This window comes from Pan troglodytes, chromosome 2, assembly GCF_028858775.2.
Source record: "Pan troglodytes isolate AG18354 chromosome 2, NHGRI_mPanTro3-v2.0_pri, whole genome shotgun sequence".
Taxonomy (NCBI): domain Eukaryota; kingdom Metazoa; phylum Chordata; class Mammalia; order Primates; family Hominidae; genus Pan; species Pan troglodytes.
The window spans coordinates 132,099,454-132,119,411 of NC_086015.1; the positions used below are offsets into that span (position 1 = coordinate 132,099,454).

At 49.3% G+C, this 19,958-nt stretch overlaps 1 protein-coding gene and 1 pseudogene across 2 annotated transcripts; one reads left to right on the forward strand and one right to left on the reverse strand.

The window, feature by feature from the left end:
- Window positions 1–8,053: 8,053 nt before the first annotated feature.
- Window positions 8,054–14,273, reverse strand: LOC134809475 (intraflagellar transport protein 122 homolog). Of its 2 annotated transcripts, XM_063806224.1 has the most exons (3): window positions 13,603–14,165; window positions 10,066–10,260; window positions 8,054–9,072 (listed from the first exon to the last, which is right to left on the reverse strand). In XM_063806224.1, exons 1-3 carry the CDS (start codon window positions 13,690–13,692, stop codon window positions 9,055–9,057), a joined length of 303 nt encoding a protein of 100 aa, XP_063662294.1. In that variant the 5' UTR covers window positions 13,693–14,165; the 3' UTR covers window positions 8,054–9,054. The 2 variants fall into 2 exon arrangements, with proteins under 2 accessions (XP_063662294.1, XP_063662293.1); XM_063806223.1 differs by having other exon boundaries at window positions 8,054–10,260; window positions 13,603–14,273.
- A 3,668-nt stretch (window positions 14,274–17,941) lies between these two features.
- Window positions 17,942–18,463, forward strand: LOC104005739 (lipid transferase CIDEC-like; annotated as a pseudogene).
- Window positions 18,464–19,958: the final 1,495 nt, after the last annotated feature.

The following is a 19,958-nucleotide window of genomic DNA, read 5'->3' on the forward strand; positions in this document are numbered from 1 at the left end:
CAACAACTCTCCATTCTCTCCCTCTTTCCCACCCCCACACCTGATACCCAGCCCCTGGTCACCATTGATCTACTCGCCACTTCTACGGGGTCAACATTTTTCGATCAAGACTTCCGTAACTTCATGTGGAATTTGCCTTTCTGAGGTGATGGAGATGCTAAGATTTGATCATTCCACGTTGCACACATCTATCTAATCCTCACATTATATCCCATAAATGAATACAAGCATAATTTTCCAATTAAAAATAATAATTAAAAAATAATAAACGGCTAGGTGCCGTTGCTCACGCCTGTAATCCCAGCACTTTGGGAGGCCGAGGCGGGCGGATCACCAGGTCAGGAGATTGAGACCATCCTGGCTAACATGATGAAACCTCGTCTCTACTGAAAATACAAAAAATTAGCCAGGCGTGGTGGCAGGTGCCTGTAGTCCCAGCTACTTGGGAGGCTGAGGCAGGAGAATGGCGTGAACCCGGGAGGCAGAGCTTGCAGTGAGCAGAGATCGCGCCACTGCACTCCAGCCTAGGCGAGAGAGTGAGACTCCATCTCAAAATAATAATGATAATAATAATGAACATATGACTCAGAGACATTTTCTAAAAACAAAAAAAGAAACCAACAAAAGCATAATAAATAAAATAAAGTGCAGAAAAGGCAGCTTGCCCCCCACCCTCCGCTTGGTTTGTGTCTGGGCCGCAGCTGTCCTCTGGGTTTACTGGAGCCACCGTATTTCTCCATGCACAGTGGGTCTTTGGGGCCAGGAGGAAGCAAAATGTTTTTGAAGACAAATCTAGTGGCTCCCTGGCAGCCCTGGCTCTCTTCACAGGGAGAGGCTGAGGTCACACCATCTGATGCCCAGTGGAGAGGGTGCTGGCTTCCCGGGCTGTTCCCTGGGGACAGGTGACTCCTCCTGGGTCTCCCACATGGACAGAACTGACGTCCTGGGATGTTCCCTGGGGGCAGTTGACTCCTCCTGGGCCGCTCCCACTGCTGCTGTGCTCTGGATGGAGGGGGAGGCCACAGGGCCACACTCGGAGATGTGCTGGTATTGGGTCACATCACCTCCAGGCCCAGAAGGGGACAAGCAGGCAAGGTGGCTTCTCTGGGCATCTTCTGCCCTGGCCCTGGTCCTCCTTGGGCTGCTGGATTTCTGAAGTAAAGGTGGGAAAGGCCACAGTCAAGACCTTTTTCACCAAACATTCCAGCCCTTGACTCCTCTTTGGTTGGACAGAAAAGTTGGACTTAACTTTGGGGGATGGGGAAGGTCAGTGGGATCCCAAGGATTAGGTAGGTGGCCATGGAATAATTATATATGTATTTTTTCCTACTGGGGATTCCTTGATGTGCCTAGAATGTCACGGCTACCAAGAGTCAGGTTGTTAGGGGGCCCAGGTGACTGGGGAGCAGCTCTATGTGTTGCCCGAGGGTTCCCTGGCCAGCATTGACCCAGAGGTCCCCTTGTTTCCCTGAGAGGCATTTGCATAACCTGGGTGCAGCCAGACTGGAGGCAGCCTGCTTAATCATCCTGACTTTGCTCCTTGACCTCCTGGGATGAGGGCTCAGATTTCTCCCTCTGGGGTGTAGCCTGGGGCGTATCACCATCTGAGTCTGGCTGCTCAGGGGCCAGCCTTGGTAAAGGGGGGTATTGGAGTGTAGGAAGGAGGGGTCTCTATCTCCTCCAGTGGTTCCTGCAAAACTTGTGGCTTTCCCTTTGTCTCTGCAGCTGACAGTGAAGCTGAATTCTCTTTCGCTTTTGGCTCAACTCAAGCTACGAGTGTTCTGCAATAAGCTGCTAAGCAGGGCTGCATTCAGACCATACGGGAATTGGTCTGGATGCCCTGGCTGTTCTCTGACCCTAGTCACCACCAGATATACACGGCCAATTGTTTCTCTATCTATAGTCCTTTAGGCCAGCCATCCTACACTAAAAGAAGGCCATTCTATTTCACAGAGAGTTCTTAACCTCTGGGGGTTCAACTTGATTCCATAGTCCCTCTTATAACCTTTCTTAAAATTCTTTAACGTACATTCTAACCGGGTGGGTTTTGACGACTTCCCTCCCATTTCCTCCTTTTTTGGCACAACACACTCTCACTTTCGCTTCAGACCAATTAGATCGTCTCCCTTGCGGGAGTCTTTCAGATGCTGCTTAGCTTTGGAGTGATCGTTAATCCCCCCACAATTACTAAATTGCGGGGCACCTTTCTGAGCCATAGGTGGTAGCCCACGTAGGATGTTTGCCACTAGTCCCAGTCAGTCCCACACTTTGCTCGAAGCGTACGGTCTATGCTAAGAGACCTGCAACCCCCACATGTCACTCCCTGCGTTGGTTCCTTCCAGAACCATCTCTTTCACATGCACTCACACACCTCCCTGCTTCCAGTTTCCTTTCTCAACCAACTTAGCAAGCTACTTTCACGTCCTGGTTCGGTTGGGGTGTAGGTTTCATCCGAAATAGTGAGCCACTCTCGCGTCCTAGGTCAGATTACTCGTACGCCCTAGGTGCCAGTTTCATCTGACTTTGCGAGCCACTCTTGTATCCTGGGTTGGACTACTTGGTGCACTCCCGGGAGTTGATCAGGTTCCCTTCCGCCCTTATGGGACAGGTCCTGCCTCGGGCCCCGAACCTTACTGTGGTCCTGAAGCGTGCTGTTCCTGGAATCATCCTGTAGCCCCTTTAGGTTCTGTTGCGCTGTCGGGTAGGGGCACTGGATCACAGGAGAGCTGATCTCCCCTCTGGGTTGAAGTTCTCCTGATGGTCCCTGGGGTCACAGGCCTCCCCTGGCCCGGGGCTCCAGTTCCACAAGCAAAGGAGACAGTAAACCTGTCGTCTCCGCTCCTGGCTGGCTTGCCAAAATGTTGTGGGAATCAGGAGACTGGAGAGACCAAAGGGTGAAATAGGAGGATTTTATTCAGGTGGCCACTGGCCCAGCAGATTAATATCCAGAGGCTGAGCAATGAACAAAGATCAGGCTTGACTTTTATTCAGGCAACTGAAGGGGAGTGGCTAGCCAGTGGCGCAAAACTTGCAGGGTGGGGAAAGCAAGCTTACAGAAGCAGAACAAAGGCAGTTAACTGTGACAGGTTTTGCAATTCAGGCATGTCTTGTGACCTTTGCCATCCTGCACAGATGGGAAAACAGGAACTTATAAAATCCTTGCAAACTTGCAGAAATAGTTACAAAAATAGTTACAAGCGCAGAACAAAGAATAATGGCATTGGGAGAGAATTCCAGGGGGAGACGGATAAGAACTTGTTTTTCTCATCCCTATTCTTGGAATCCATTTCTTTGGGGCCCCTGCCTGGCCTTGCAGATAATGTTATCATAGCTCCAACTGGACTTGTTTTCCCTTTACTTGTTTTTCTTATATTTCCTGCTTAATTCTCCCCTTTGATGCTGTTTATAAATAAAGTTTAATAGAAAGCATTATCATCAGAATTTAATTCTCCAAGAGGAGTTAGTCCTTTATTTGGCAAAGGTTGATATTTGATTAATGCCATTAGTTGGTTGGTGGTTTACCCAGTTACAAGAACCTCTATGGCTGATTGGATGTTTTTAACAAGGAGAGGTAGGAGACAAGGGAGTGTGAGACAGACTCCCAGTATGACCAGAACTATTCCTACTAAGGTCTTAAATCTTCCAAGGGACGAAAACCAGCCCCCAGAGAGGGTATCTGGAGACCATCCTTTCCAAATTTGGACTGGGACATGGGCTAATTTTTGAATTTTTGCAGTTATATCTTCAATGACCTTCCTATTGTCATCAATTTCTAGGCAACAATTAGTTTAAAGTTTCCGCATACCCCTCCTTCTAACATGGATAGAGGGAGTAGCAAGAACAAAGTAAGGAATAGTATGTTCATACCCAGCATGGACAGCAGAGGTCCTTATCCAGGGGAGGAGGTTGAGCACAGTGACAGGTTAATAGTAAAACAATTAAGATTACAAGGAAAATTACTGGGCTTAAGATTTCTAACTACATTTACTTCCTAGATGAAACTTTGGTTGTGCATAGACTAGTCAGCTTCTGGGGTGACTAGAGCAGGACTGCTGTCTCCTCAAGCTTCAGCTGTGCATAGACTGGTCGGCTTCTGGAGTCACCAGAGCAGGGCTGTTGTCACTTTCACTGGCACCTCGGTCCTGTCATAGGATCAGCTGGTTTGGATGGTCTGAGTCTTGCTGGCTGGTCCACTTGTCCTGGGCTGCCAGTTTCAGCCAACTGTGGTGGATCTAAGGCACGATTCCTGCAACTTTAACAGCAGTGGTAGTGGACAAGATTACAGTATGGGGCCCATCCCATATGGGTCCTAAAGTGGTTGGATTCTATTTCTTGACCTAAACAGAATCCCTGGGTCTAAAGGGGTGTGTTTGGTCTGTTAGTCCTATGGGCATTCTTTCCAGTACCCAGCCATGGATCTCTTGCATGGCTCTCCCTAAGGCCTGCATCTGCCTTCTCAAGGTTAGCTCCCTTAACTCACGGAATTACCTTAATTTTGACCTTTAATTTGACCTATGGTTGGGGGTGGCTGGCCGAACAAGATTTCAGAGGGTGAATACTTAGTTTGTTTGGTGGGGGTACACCTGACTTGGAGGAGGACCATGGGCAGGACCTGATCCTATCTTAGATGAGTTTTTTGGCAATATTTCTTTAGTAGCTGCTTGAGTGTCCGGTTCATGTGCTCCACTTTTCCTGAGCTTTGTGGCTGGTTGACTGTGTGTAATTTCCATTTCTGGAATCCCTGGGGGCCTGGTTTGCAACATGTACATCCTGCACTGGTCTATATTCATTAGTCCTTGGTTTCCACACTGGCAAAAGTGTTCTACAGTGACTGGCATTGGGCCAAGGTCCTGTGTTCTAATAGCCACTTCAAATGCCCTTGAATGCCCTGTACAGCTTCTTGGGGAAGTACTGATGAACCTGAACCAGTGGTGCCCCCGATTTTAGTTCCACTATCACTGGTGCCTGGTTCACAGCCAGACTGGGGGGGGGGGGTATCTTCGGCCTACACTCCAGGAATTTTACTAGGCAACTTATACAGCTCATCTAGCCCTGGCTTTGGCAACCCATCTGTGTACAGTCTCCATTCCTCCGCCTGCGGGATGGTAAGGGTTAACACCATTTCTTCAGGATGGAGCAGGCTTAAAGTCATGGGCTGTATCACTGCCAAGTGTTCAGCCCCAGTGTTTACTATAAAGTCCATCAGGTGGCCCCCTTCTTCCACCATGACATGGGCTCCTGGGGGCCTAAGAAGATGGAGCCCAGTCTGGCCTAGTCCTCATACCTTTCAGTCCCTGCCAGCCCAATGAAGTCGGTGTTTGGCTCTTTCTGGGTGTGATAGCCTTTAGCTGGCAGCCTTCTAGCTCCTTGGCTTCCTCCTCTCCCTTATTGCCTTCTGGACATTCATTCTTCCAGTGTCCTTTCCTCTTGCGCTGCGCACACTGGTCCCTATCTAGTCTTGCCCAATTCTCGGGTCTTTGCCTGATTTAACTTCTTCCTTGTCTGCACCTATGTCCATGTCCACGTCCTCTCATGACACTTGCCCCCTTCTGTAAGTGCTGCCAACAGCAAATCGGCCTTTTTCCTGAGTCTCTGATCAGCCTCCTTCTTTGCCTCCTGATCACGGTTAACATACACCTTGGTGGCCACTTCTAAAAGCTGAGTGGCATTCATGCCTGTGAAGCCCTCTAGCTTTTGCAGCTTCCCCTGATGTCCCCCTGGGCTTGTCCTACAAATGCTGTGTTCACCACGCACTGATCTTCAGTGGCCGCAGGGTCAAATGGGGGAGTATAAAACTGGAACACCTCGCTGGGTGCAGTTGCTCATGCCTGTAATCCCAGCACTTTGGGAGGCCGAGGCAGGCGGATCATGAGGTCAGGAGATTGAGACCATCCTGGCTAACACAGTGAAACCCCATCTCTACTAAAAATACAAAAAATTAGCCGGGCGTGATGGTGGGCACCTGTAGTCCCAGCTACTCGGGAGGCTGAGGCAGGAGAATGGCATGAACCTGGGAGGCGGAGCTTGCAGTGAGCCAAGATCGCACCACCACACTCCAGCCTGGGAAAGAGAGCAAGACTCCATCTAAAAAAAAAAAAAAAAAACCGGAGCACCTCACAGAGTCTCTCATAAAACTGGCTGGGGCTTTCATCAATTCCCTGAAGCACCTCTGAGATCTTTCCTATATTGACGGCCTTCTTTCTACCCTCCCTTAACCCTTGCAGCAGTGCTTCTTGGTACCTCTGTAGGTGCTGAAACTGGGTTGCATCATTTGGGTCCCAGTTAGGGTCTGCTTCTGGGAACTGGCCCCGAGCGTAAGCCTGAACATTAAGTGTGCCTTCTGGTGCACTGGCTTTTAACCAGTGGAGGGCTGCCTGGGTTACCCTCCGGCACTCCTCGGTGTTAAACAGCGTCAGTAGGAGCTGTTTGCAGTCTGGCCAAGTTGGACTGTGTGTCAGGAAGATGGACTGCATAGATCTGTGAGGGCTTGGGGCTTCTCCATGTAGGAGGGAGTATGGTGTTTCCAGTTTAGGAGATCGGTGGTTGAAAAAGGCTGGTAAATGAAAGTTCATTCTCCTCCTTGGACTTGGCCCTGTTCATTATAATAAAGAGGTCCCCTTGTTTCCCTGAGAGGCATTTGCATAACCTGGGTGCAGCCAGACTGGAGGCAGCCTGCTTAATCATCCTGACTTTGCTCCTTGACCTCCTGGGATGAGGGCTCAGATTTCTCCCTCTGGGGTGTAGCCTGGGGTGTATCACCATCTGAGTCTGGCTGCTCAGGGGCCAGCCTTGGTAAAGGGGGGTATTGGAGTGTAGGGAGGAGGGGTCTCTATCTCCTCCAGTGGTTCCTGCAAAACTTGTGGCTTTCCCTTTGTCTCTGCAGCTGACAGTGAAGCTGAATTCTCTTTCGCTTTTGGCTCAACTCAAGCTACGAGTGTTCTGCAATAAGCTGCTAAGCAGGGCTGCATTCAGACCATAAGGGAATTGGTCTGGATGCCCTGGCTGTTCTCTGACCCTAGTCACCACCAGATATACACGGCCAATTGTTTCTCTATCTATAGTCCTTTAGGCCAGCCATCCTACACTAAAAGAAGGCCATTCTATTTCACAGAGAGTTCTTAACCTCTGGGGGGTCAACTTGATTCCATAGTCCCTCTTATAACCTTTCTTAAAATTCTTTAACGTACATTCTAACCGGGTGGGTTTTGACGACTTCCCTCCCATTTCCTCCTTTTTTGGCACAACACACTCTCACTTTCGCTTCAGACCAATTAGATCGTCTCCCTTGCGGGAGTCTTTCAGATGCTGCTTAGCTTTGGAGTGATCGTTAATCCCCCCACAATTACTAAATTGCGGGGCACCTTTCTGAGCCATAGGTGGTAGCCCACGTAGGATGTTTGCCACTAGTCCCAGTCAGTCCCACACTTTGCTCGAAGCGTACGGTCTATGCTAAGAGACCTGCAACCCCCACATGTCACTCCCTGCGTTGGTTCCTTCCAGAACCATCTCTTTCACATGCACTCACACACCTCCCTGCTTCCAGTTTCCTTTCTCAACCAACTTAGCAAGCTACTTTCATGTCCTGGTTCGGTTGGGGTGTAGGTTTCATCCGAAATAGTGAGCCACTCTCACGTCCTAGGTCAGATTACTCGTACGCCCTAGGTGCCAGTTTCATCTGACTTTGCGAGCCACTCTTGTATCCTGGGTTGGACTACTTGGTGCACTCCCGGGAGTTGATCAGGTTCCCTTCCGCCCTTATGGGACAGGTCCTGCCTCGGGCCCCGAACCTTACTGTGGTCCTGAAGCGTGCTGTTCCTGGAATCATCCTGTAGCCCCTTTAGGTTCTGTTGCGCTGTCGGGTAGGGGCACTGGATCACAGGAGAGCTGATCTCCCCTCTGGGTTGAAGTTCTCCTGATGGTCCCTGGGGTCACAGGCCTCCCCTGGCCCGGGGCTCCAGTTCCACAAGCAAAGGAGACAGTAAACCTGTCGTCTCCGCTCCTGGCTGGCTTGCCAAAATGTTGTGGGAATCAGGAGACTGGAGAGACCAAAGGGTGAAATAGGAGGATTTTATTCAGGTGGCCACTGGCCCAGCAGATTAATATCCAGAGGCTGAGCAATGAACAAAGATCAGGCTTGACTTTTATTCAGGCAACTGAAGGGGAGTGGCTAGCCAGTGGTGCAAAACTTGCGGGGTGGGGAAAGCGAGCTTACAGAAGCAGAACAAAGGCAGTTAATCAAACTGTGACAGGTTTTGCAATTCAGGCATGTCTTGTGACCTTTGCCATCCTGCATAGATGGGAAAACAGGAACTTATAAAATCCTTGCAAACTTGCAGAAATAGTTACAAAAATAGTTATAAGAGCAGAACAAAGAATGATGGCATGGGGAAAGAATTCCAGGGGGAGACTAAGAACTTGCTTTTCTCGTCCCTGCTCTTGGATCCCATTTCTTTGGGGCCCCTGCCTGGCCTTGCAGATAATGTTATCATAGCTCCAACTGGACTTGTTTTCCCTTTACTTATTTTTCTCATATTTCCTGCTTCAGGACAGTGCAGCCAAGAGAGGCAGAGCCAGCCTGTCAGTGTGCCGACCAAGAGCCAGGCTGGGGAGCCTTCTCTCCTGCTCTGGGCTTCTTTGCACACCCTTTGTTTGTTTAGCCTGTCTGTCAGCCATGGAACATCCACAAGATAGGACAAAATGCAGCCATAAATACAATGCAGGGGGGCCGGGCAGGAGGGAGTGGTGCTGGCTGTAAAAGGGTAGCACAACACTAGGCACTTGTGGTGGTGGCCATGTTCAGTGCCGTGACTGTGGGGGGGCGGTTACACATGCCAACATGGGTGACAAAATCGTCCTGGAGCTTTGCACACTGTTATCATTGCGGGAAACTGGGCAAAGGGTATAAGGGATCTCTGTATTATTTCCTGCAACTTATGTGAGTCTACAATTACCTTAATATTTTGCCATGCTGGATAAGAACATTTGCTGACACAGAACCATGCTTCAGGAGATTGCTGAGTGAAAAGGCCAGATGACGAGTTTACAGCCAGCAGTTCATAGACAGTGATGGGGCTGTCATAACCAAATGTGAGGTGAAATGAGAAGATGGCCATAGAGGAAGGGGATGAGAAGTCTTGTTTACAGTCCAGGCTTGGGGAATACAGTAAATCTGAGGTTCCATCTATAGGTAGCAATACTTACACACATAAAAGTCATGAAACAGTATTTGCAGTGTGATTCCACTTTTGTTTAAAAATGTTATAAAATCACATGCTTCTAATTGTATATTATGCATACATTATATATACACATAGAAAAGCTCTAAGCAGATGTATTTCAACATGTTTAAGAGTGATTCTGTCCTGAGGATGGGATACTAAGGGCTAAAGTTTCTCGCTGGTGCGTGTCTCTGTTTTACGGCAATCCTACAGTAAGCACCATCTGCGTGGGGTGCAGGAGGTGAAGGGGAGACCAGCTTGCACTCGGGAGGTCAATCTAGCCTCCTGTCTGCGGTTCTGCCCTCCCTCATTCTGTGGCTCCACACTTCAGTGCCCCATTTCTGCTGTGGCCACCTCCTAGTTCAGGGGGCTTGTGCAGAGTCCCATGCTCCCTTATTGGCTCACAGACCTCAGGCCTCACCCCCCCACCCACTCATTCTCTCTCTCTTCCCCCTCTCTCACACACACATCACCACCATCACACATGTGCTCACACACACACACCCTGCTGGACTCCCGGCTTTGCTGCTCGCTCCACTTGGCCCACATTGGGCTCTCTGTAAAATACACTCTGCTGACAACACTGTATACCCCTCTGAATCCCTACCAGAAGGGGGACCAGGAAGAAATTGAGGCACAGGGAGGTTGAGCTCCTTGCCCCCAGTCACACAGGTTGCAAGGAGTGGAGATAGGGCTGCAGGTTCCAAGCCCAGACTGCCTCCCACGACATCACAGCTGCCATTCTTCTCTCCTTGCTACTCTCTCCTCAAAGCACCAGCCAGGGGCCCGGCTTCCCTGGTCTTATTGGCCTTGCCAGTGCTGAGAGTGGACAGGTGCTCCCAGTTACCTGTGGCACCTCCACGGCAGAAATGAAGACGTGGAGGCAGAAGATCTTGGAGCCATTGTAGCCGACCACAAAGCCCTGCAGCTTCTGCCGGTGCACAGGGAAGGTGCTGGCTTTGATGTTGAGGTAGCCTCCTCCCGAGAAGCAGAGCATGTCCTCACACTGGGTGTTCCAAGCCACACTGTTGGCGTTTGGTTCCTGGGGAACAGGGACAGTGGGGATCCTGTGAGAACCACCCTGGGCTTGGGCAGCGCTTGCACATTTCAGCCCAATACCCTTTTAAAGACTGAATCCCACTAAACTGCTTACAGTGGGATGGAGGGAAAAGGAGGAAAGGGGACCACAAAGAAATGAACAGAGGCAAGCCCCTCCATGCACCTGCATGTTGTTGGAATTTTTGAGTAAGCAGGCGTTACTTTTGAAAAATATTCTCCTGACAATTCCTCAAGGATCTAAAACTAGAAGTTCCATTTGACCCAGCCATCTCATTACTGGGTATATATCCAAAGGATTATAAATCATGCTGCTATAAAGACACATGCACATGCATGTTTACTGCGGCACTGTTCACAATGGCAGAGACTTGGAACCAACCCAAATGTCCATCAAGATAGACTGGATTAAGAATATGTGGCACATATACATCATGGAATGCTATGCAGCCATAAGAAAGGATGAGTTCATGTCCTTTGTAGGGACATGGATGAAGCTGGAAATCATCATTTTGAGCAAACTATCGCTAGGACAAAAAAACCAAACACTGCATGTTCTCACTATAGGTGGGAATTGAACAATGAGAACACTTGGACACAGATGGGGAACATCATACACCGGGGCCTGTCATGGGGTCGGGGGGGAGGGATAGCATTAGGAGATATACCTAATGTAAATGACAAGTTAATGGGTGCAGCACACCAACATGGCAGATGTATACATATGTAACAAACCTGCACGTTGTGCACATGTACCTTAGAACTTAAAGTATAACATTAAAAAAAAAAGAAAAATATTCTCCTGCAATATGAGTCCCTATATAGAAAGTGGAGAATCAGACCGGGTGCAGTGGCTCACACCTGTAATCCTAGCACTTTGGGAAGCCAAGGCGGGTGGATCACCTGAGGTCAGGAGTTCGAGACCAGCCTGGCCAACATGGTGAAACCCTGTCTCTACTAAAAATACAAAAATTAGCCAGGTGTGGTGGCATGTGCCTGTAATCCCAGCTACTTGGGAGGCTGAGGCAGGAGAATGGCTTGAACCCAGGAGGCAGAGGCTGCAGTGAGCCAAGATCATGGTGGCATTGCCTGGGCAACAAGAGTGAAACTGTCTCAAAAAAAAGAAAAGAAAAAAAAAGTGGAGAATCAGCAAAGTGGGATTCCACTTCTATTACAGAAGGAATATACATCTTTGTAAACAGAAGATTTACAAGAATATGTTCCAAAGGATTAACAGCGTTAATGGGTGGGCGAAATTGTGTAATGAGAAAATCTTTTTTGTTTGCCTGAATTTGTTCTGTCATGAACATCTATCTATTGTTTGATAATAAGAGAAAGAACGGTGAGTTATTTGTAAGATTTGAAAAGAATATCTTGTTCTTTGCATTTACAGTCCACACATTGTGAAAATAGAGTCACCCTGGGAGGCACCCACTGCACCTCAGTTCCCTGCTCAGCCCTGGAGCCTCAGGGACCAGTAGATGCTCACAGCTTTCTGCCTAGAATGTTTTACAATGTCTGAATCTTTTAGAAATGAGTGTAGATTGCTTCTATAATGAGAAAAAAATATATAGCTGTTTTATGTGTAGGGGGAGGGGCAGTGGAGAAGAGGAAAAGCCAGCAGGCAATGTCACAGCTGGGAATGCTGATGTCTCCTGGCAGGGCTGAGAATCGCCTCCCCAAGCCTGCTATAGAGCCAGCAGTGGGGACGGGGGCACGCAGACGCCCTTCCACATTTGTATGATTCTAGGCTCAGACACAGATTCACATTTGGGGCCAGCTACGCCCCCTATAGGTGGGAGGTGAGGCTGGGAAGAAGGGAGGTAACATTTCAGGCCCCATTTTGTGCCCAGCACTGAGCTAGGCACTGTGGTATCTTGTTCATTCCTGTAGCAATTCTGTGAGGGGCAATTACTAATTTCATTTTAGAGAAAAGAAATCAAGGCTCAGAGAGGCTCACTAACTTGCTTAAGATCACACAGGAAGGGATGCAGGCAGGACCCAAGCCTAGGTCAGCCTGAAGGGTGTGCCCTCTCTTTCCCCCAAACCATTCTACTCTCTCAGGGACATGAGTGAGTTGAGACTGACAGGGAGTCACCTCTGGGCTAGAGGTGGCCAGGTAACTCCTTTTTTTTTTTTTTTTTTTTTTTTTAAGAGATGGAGTCTCGCTCTGTCGCCCAGGCTGGAGTACAGTGGCGCGATCTTGGCTCACTGCAAGCTCCACTTCCCGGGTTCATGCCATTCTCCTGCTCAGACTCCCAAGTAGCTGGGACCACAGGTGCCTGCCACCACGCCCAGCAAATTTTTTGTATTTTTAGTAGAGACGGGGTTTCACTATGTTAGCCAGGATGGTCTCGATCTCCTGACCTCGTGATCCGCCCACCTCGGCCTCCCAAAATGCTGGGATTACAGGCATGAGCCACTGCGCCCGGCCGAGGTAACCCCTTCTAATTGACTGAGGCTGCTCCCCACTCCAGGCCCCTCCCCCTATTGATTCTGCTGCGGAGAACAAAGAGGAGCCTGGTAAGGGAACTGAATCTGCCGGTAACATCAGGAAACCCTGCAGTGGCCGAGGAAACCAGTTAGGAGGGGCTCCAGCTTTGAGGGGAACTCGATTCTGCCAAACCAGCCCTCCCCACCTCCAAAGCCCAAAAGAGACAAAGAACGGCACGAGCCCAGCAGAAAGCCAGCCAGGCCCTGAGCACAGAGCTGCCGGGCTGTCTTCTCTGGTGACACACTTTTTCAGGCCACAGGGCTGGATGACTCCACTAAACAACGCCTATGCCTCCAAAGATCCAAGCACTTCGCATTCTGCTGGCTTTTCTAGGATTCTTGTGAATTACACAGAAGGTCAGGCTTGCCCATCCCCTTCCCCCTTTCAGATGATAAAACTGATTCTGTTTCCTTCCCTTGCTGTAGGTGCGCATAGACAGAGGCAGGCCTGCAGCAGGTGAGACGCAGACTTCTGCAAAGGAAGTGCATCCATCGCCCCATTCACTGAGTGCTAACGTCACGCCCCCCTCAGAGTCATCACCCCATTTCTTGTTCGTGGAAAACGCTTAAGAAAGGCTCTGCTGGCTCATCTCATTGGCAAGAAAACCAAAGTTAAAGAGGCTGGTCCAGGCCCTGTGGCTTGTGCCTGCGTGGGAGGAGCAGGTTGTGGCCCAGGGCCTCTGGGACTCTATGCATGTGCTTGGCCCCTGCCCCTCACTGCTCCTCCCAGAGACCTGCCTGGGCCAGAGCAGAAGAGCCTCCTGCAGGGACTGGGAAGCTAGAGGAGGGCCTCTAATCAAAGGACAATGTCCCTGGGCCCCCTCAGGGACTTCACCTGAAAAAGCAGCTCCTTGGTGTCGATGTCATACACCAGGCAAGTGTCATTTTCATCTACCACGGCCAGCTTCTTACGGGAGGCATTCATGTCCAAGCAGCGCACAGCTGTGGCCTGCTTCAGCAGGACGATAGCAAAGAGATTGTCTACGAAGATCTTCAGGATCTGGCAAAATTTCAGCGAAAACAGTGTCAGTCACCATGGCAACAAGATCCTGGCCCACTGCCAGGCCGTTGGAATCCCATGTGCTCTGCAAGAACAACTCCCACCACCTTCACCAGAAGCTCCGTGCAGGGAAAAGGACTCATCAAAAGAAAGAGGGGGTGGGGCGTTGGCTTATCCTTAGGAGGCCAGAAGCGAGGTTCATCAGAGGCTGCAGAAGTAATGACAGACCCGAGACAGGCCGAGCTCACTTCAGTGTCTGTTTGGACTGGGGATTTGTTGATGACATTACCCAGACTGCAGCGTTAGGAGATGCCACCTAGCAGAGATCTGAGTCACGAACTAACATAAGAAAAGGCTACTATGAACACTGACAAGACATGTGGTAGAAAATTATAATAATGATGACAGTGATGATGACAGCCATCATCTACTAATATCCCTGGTTTAAAAAAAATTTTTTTTAGAGATAAAGTCTTGCTATGTTGCCCAGGCTGACCACTGTGGCTATTCACAGGCTTAATCATATCACACTGCAGCCTCAAACTCCTGGGCTCAAGAAATCCTCCTGCCTCAGCCTCCTGAGTAGCTGGGACAACAGGTACCCACCAGCATGCCTGCTTTAATATCCCTGTTTGGGTATTTTTTTGAAACTGGATTTAACTCCCAACCTTGATATCTATTTTTGACAGCCCTGTGAAATATAGTATTATCCTCATGTCAAACTGTAGCCTCGGAGAGGTAAAATGACCTGCCCAGGGTGACAAAGCCTGTGAGTAGCTAACTAAGAACATGACCTCAGGCCCACCTGATCCCAAAGTCCATGCTCCCATGGGAAGTGAGAGCTGCCTGAGAAAGAAGCAGCCCTTGGCTTTGTTCTTGACTTCACCCACCTCCCCTTGGCATTGTTCTTGACTTCACCCACCGCTCTCACACCCCGTGACTTCCATCCCCAGCAAAGACCTGACAAGCCTTAGCCATAAGCCATCTGCTGCACAGCTTGGCTCTCAGGCTAATGCAGCTACATTTTCAGTTTTTTGTTTTTTTTTTGAGACGGAGTCTCACTCTGTTGTCCAGGCTGGAGGACAGTGGCACGATCTCGGCTCACTGCAACCTCCACCTCCCAGGTTCAAGAGATTCTCCTGTCTCAGCCTCCCAAATAGCTGGGATTAAGGTGCCTGCCACCACGTCCAGCTAATTTTTGTATTTTTAGTAGAGACAGGGTTTCGCCATGTTGGCCAGGCTGGTCTCGAACTCCTGACCTCAAGTGATCCACCTGGCTTGGCCTCCCAAAGTGCTGGGGTTACAGATATGAGCCACTGCAACTGGCTCATTTTCACTTTCAAAGTTTCATGTAGCAGCCCACTTAGAACTTTTCTTATGTTGAGCAAAGAACATGTATGCACATGCATACACACACACAGAAATCTGTTTAACATCCCACACCTAACTGGCCAAAGGGCCAATTTTTCTTATGACATCTATCAGTATCCTGAGGACCCAGCATTCTCTAGGACACATGCTGGAACGCACTGCCTTAGCCCACTCGCTGCCGTAATTGGGAGCTGACCTAGGTAACGATCTCTGCCTCCCTCTAGAAATCCACAGAAGCAGCATCTCTAACAAATCTCCCACCTTCTGATGACCTTAAGCCACTAATCAAGTCTACATGTAGCCAGAGGCTGTAGCTCAACTCTGCCAGAATGGGGGGGCCTGCTATGAGTGTGAGGGCCACTGCACCTTTGGCCTGACGCTGTCCTCAAAAAACAAAAACTTCTCTGACGTCTCAGAGTTGGAAAGAGGGGGGTGAAGCAACTTGCCTGAGGCCACACAGCTGCACTGAGAGGTTAAGTAACTTGCCAGAGGCAAAACAGCTGCACAAGAGGTTAATTAACTTGCCTGGGTCACACAGTTACACAGAGGTTAAGTAACTTGCCTGAGGCCATGCAGCTGCACAGAGAAACTACACAACTTGCCTGATGTCACACAGCTTCATACAGTGGTTAAGCAACTTGTCTGAGGCCACACGTGGCACACAGAGGTTGAACTTACCTGAGGCCACACAGCTGCACAGAGAGCTTAAGTAACTTCCTTGAGGCCACACAGCTGCACAGAGAGGTTAAGTCACTTGCCAGAGGCAAAACAGCTGTACAGAGAGGTTAAATGGCTTGTCAGAGGCAAAGCAGCTGCACAGAGAGGTTAAGTCACTTGCCTGAGGCCACACAGCTGCACAGAGGGGTTGAGTAACTTGCCTGAAGCCACACAGCTGCACAGAGAATTTAAGTAACTCGACTGACGCTGCACACAGAGGTTAAGTAACTTGCCTGAGTTCACACAGCAGCACAGAGAGGTTAAGTAACTTGCCTGAGGTCACACAGCTGCACAGAGAGGTGGGGGCATCAGTGGAGCTCCAGAGTCAAGGCTACAGTGAGCAGTGACTGTGCCACTGCATTCCAGCTTGGGCAACAGTCAAGACCCTGTCTCAAAAAGAAAGCAAAAAATAATATAAAAAAGTCAAACATAGAGTTAATGTATGAGTCAGCAATTCTTCTCCTAGGTATATGCCAAAGAGAATGGAAAATAGATGTTCATACAAAAACTTGTACACCAAAACTTACAGCAGCATTATTCATAGTAGCCAATAAGAAACAAGCTAAATGTTTATCAATTGATAAATGGATCTGAAAATGTGCTATATCTATATAGTAGAATGTTAGTCAAAAATGAATGAATCATGTTTGGGCATAGTAGCACATGCTTGTAATCCAAGCACTTTGGGAGGCCAAGGTGGGAGGATCCCTTGAGACCAGGATTTTGAGACTAGCCTATGCAACATAGCCAGACACTGTCTCTACAAAAATATAAAAATTAGGCAGGTGTAATGGCAAGCACCTGTACTCCCAGCTACTTAGGAGGCTGGGACAGGAGGATCGCTTGTGCCCAAGAGTTTGAGGCTGCAATGAGCTATGAGTGTGTCACTGCACTCCAGCCTGGGTGACAGACTGAGATCCTGTCTCTTAAAAAAAAAAAGATAAATCATGCTGCAACACAGATGACTTTGAAAACATGCTAAGTGAAAGAAGTCAGTCTAAAAAGACCCCATATTGTATTACTTCATTTTGATGAAATGTCTGGAATAGGCAAATCCATAGAAACAGAAAATAACTGTTGCCATGGGATGGGGAATTGGAGGAATGGGGAGTGACTGCCGATGGGTACTGGGTTTCTTTCTTTTTTTTTTTTTTTTTGAGACAGAGTTTCACTCTTGTTTCGCAGGCTGCAGTGCAATGGCACAATCTTGGCTCACCGCAATCTCTGCCTCCCAGGTTCAAGCGATTCTCCTGCCTCGGCCTCCCGACTAGCTGGGATTACAGGCATGTGCCACCAAGTCCGGCTAATTCTGTATTTTCAGTAGAGATGGGGTTTCACCATGTTAATCAGGCTGGTCTCAAACTCAAAATCTCAGGTCATCTGCCTGCCTCGGCCTCCCAAAGTGCTGGGATTACAAGCGTGAGCCACCGCGCCCGGCCGGAACTGGGTTTCTTTTTGGGGTGATGTAAATGTTCTGAAGTTAGATAGTGGTGATAGTTCCACAACTTCGTGAATATACAAAAAACCCTGAATTATACGCTTTTTTTGAGATGGGGTGTCACTCTGTCACTCAGGCTGCAGTGCAGTGGCACAATCACAGCTCACCACATCCTTGATCTCCTGGGCTCAGGTGTTTCTCCCACCTCAAGTCTCCTGAGTAGCTGGGACTACAGGTACACACCACCACACCTGGCTAATTTATGTATTTTTTTTGTAGAGATGGAGTCTCACCATTTTGCCCAGTACTGGGATCTGAATTGTACACTTTAAGAGGGTGACTTTTATAGTATGTAAATGATATCGCAACTAAAAATTACATATGTGGCTTACATTATATTTTATCGGACAATATTGTTCCAGACTATGAACCCTGAAGCCAGGCACCAAGAGGTACCAAGATAAAGTCTCTACATAGTGATTCCACAGCAGAGGGCCTGGGCTCCAGTTCTACCCCATAGACCCCAGCCCACTTGTTCTTTCCCTGGCAGCTGAGGAGCTATGATGTGGGGCTTTCCCAGACTTGCTCTGACTTCTTAGAGATGGCAGAAGCATCACCGACCTTATTCCCCAGGACCAGGGCACTCTGATGCTGGCAGACAAGCCCTTCTTCCTGGTGCTGGAGGAAGATGGCACAACTGTAGAGACAGAAGAAGAGTCCTCCCTTCCAAGCTCTGGCAGGCAATACAGTGCTCCTAGTCCTCCAGAAGGGGCAGAAATGGGAGCCCCCATCAGAACAGGTGAGGTCCCACCTGTTGGGGGAGAAAAGTGGGACCCTGGGAGAAGTCTTCAAGGGGTGCTAACCATCTGCTTGTCTCAATGCAGGGGATGAGGCACCCACTGTCTGTCTCCCATAAGCCTGCCAAGAAGATGGATGTGGCCCGCATAACCTTTGACCTGAACAAGCTGAGCCCAAGGACTTCATCAGCTGCCTGAACGTGAAGGCGACTTTCTATGATGTGTACTCCATTTCCTATGATCTACACTGCATGAGGCTGAGTGCATGGTGAAGTGAGCAAATTGGGATTTGCTGGGGACACCTCCATGGCACTCTCCATCCCATCCTATCTCTTTCCTCATCTGGACTCATCTGATCTGAATTGGTCTTTGATTTGTCTGTGCACTTCCGCTAGAGTGTCAGCTCCTGGAGGACAGGAATCCCATTAGCCCTGCTCATCCTTGTATCACACCTAGTGACAGCCTGGTATGTCGAGGGTGCTCAGTGCATGTTGGTTGAGTGAGTAGCCGATGGCACCAGGACAAGCAGCAAATCTTGAAGCTGAGGGGAATCCCAAATCCTATCTTCAGACAGAAGTCTGCTCCTTGTTCCTTTCTGGGATGGGTGAAATGCGGCCTGGGGAGGAGGTGGTGGGAGAGGGAAAAATGCCTCCGTGGATTCTGTTACACAGAAGCCAGTGGGTATACCATCTCCCACCAAAACAGGGGAGCAGCTCCAAGTATCCCTGGCAACAGCGGCCACATGACCTCAACCTTGCCAATCAGAAGAACCCAACCTACACAGCCACAGTGATTGGCTAACACCTGGGCATGTGACCAATCAGGTGGCAAGGGTCAGGACAAGGGTTGGTAGCAGGGGAGAGAAGGTCTATTTCTGTTGGGTGGCTGGGGCTGTGGGTGCCATCTTGTCACCTTGAAGGGAAAGCCCACCTGAGCACGACATCCACACTGAGGGAAGGACACAGAGTCAGAGGTTGGGAGAGAGTCCAGGTGACATTATTGAGCACCCACGTGCAGCCAAGGTACAGTTACCCCAGAACATTCTCACTGGGATCCAGGTGGCTGTGAAGGTCACCTAGAGAGGTCAGCAGAGCTCCTCCAGCCTCTGGAGTCGACAGCTGTGAAGTCGATATAATAAGGGCCCCGAATCACCCAACCTCAATCAGCTCCTTCCAGTGACTGCCATCGTGGGCACTCTACACTGAGTCATGTAGCATGCCAGCTGGGGCAGCTACTTTACTACATCCTAGAGCCCCACCAAAAGCAGGAGGAAGAGGCCTGAGGCAAGTTCCGGCAAATACTATCTGCCCTACAGTACCACCACCAAAAGAAACATTTCCATAGGAACCTGATGCCCCAGAATGTACTTGTATTTACAAGATGCCAACTACAACATAAAATATCTTTGTCTTTGGCACCAGATTTATGATAGGCTACAAGCTGGACACCTTCTGTGCAACTCCCTGTTATACTGCCCTATGGTGGATGGGTAGAGGTGGAATCTGGAGTAATTTTTTACACCACAATAAACAGAACCTTACCATTTGTCAGACCTTTGTGGAGCTGAAGAAACAAATACTGTGTGGCAAATATAAGATACAGTTGTTCTTTTCTTCAGAAGGAGAAGGGGCCAGGCGCGGTGTCTCACGCCTATAATCCCAGCACTTTGGGAGGCCGAGGTGGGCAGATCATGAGGTCAGGAGATCGACACTAGCCAAGACCACCCTAGGTAACATGGTGAAACCCCGTCTCTACTAAAAATACAAAAACAAAATTAGCCGGGCGTGGTGGCGGGCGCTTGTAGTCCCAGCTACTCGAGAAGCTGAGGCGGGAGAATGGTGTGAACCTGGAAGGCGGAGCTTGCAGTG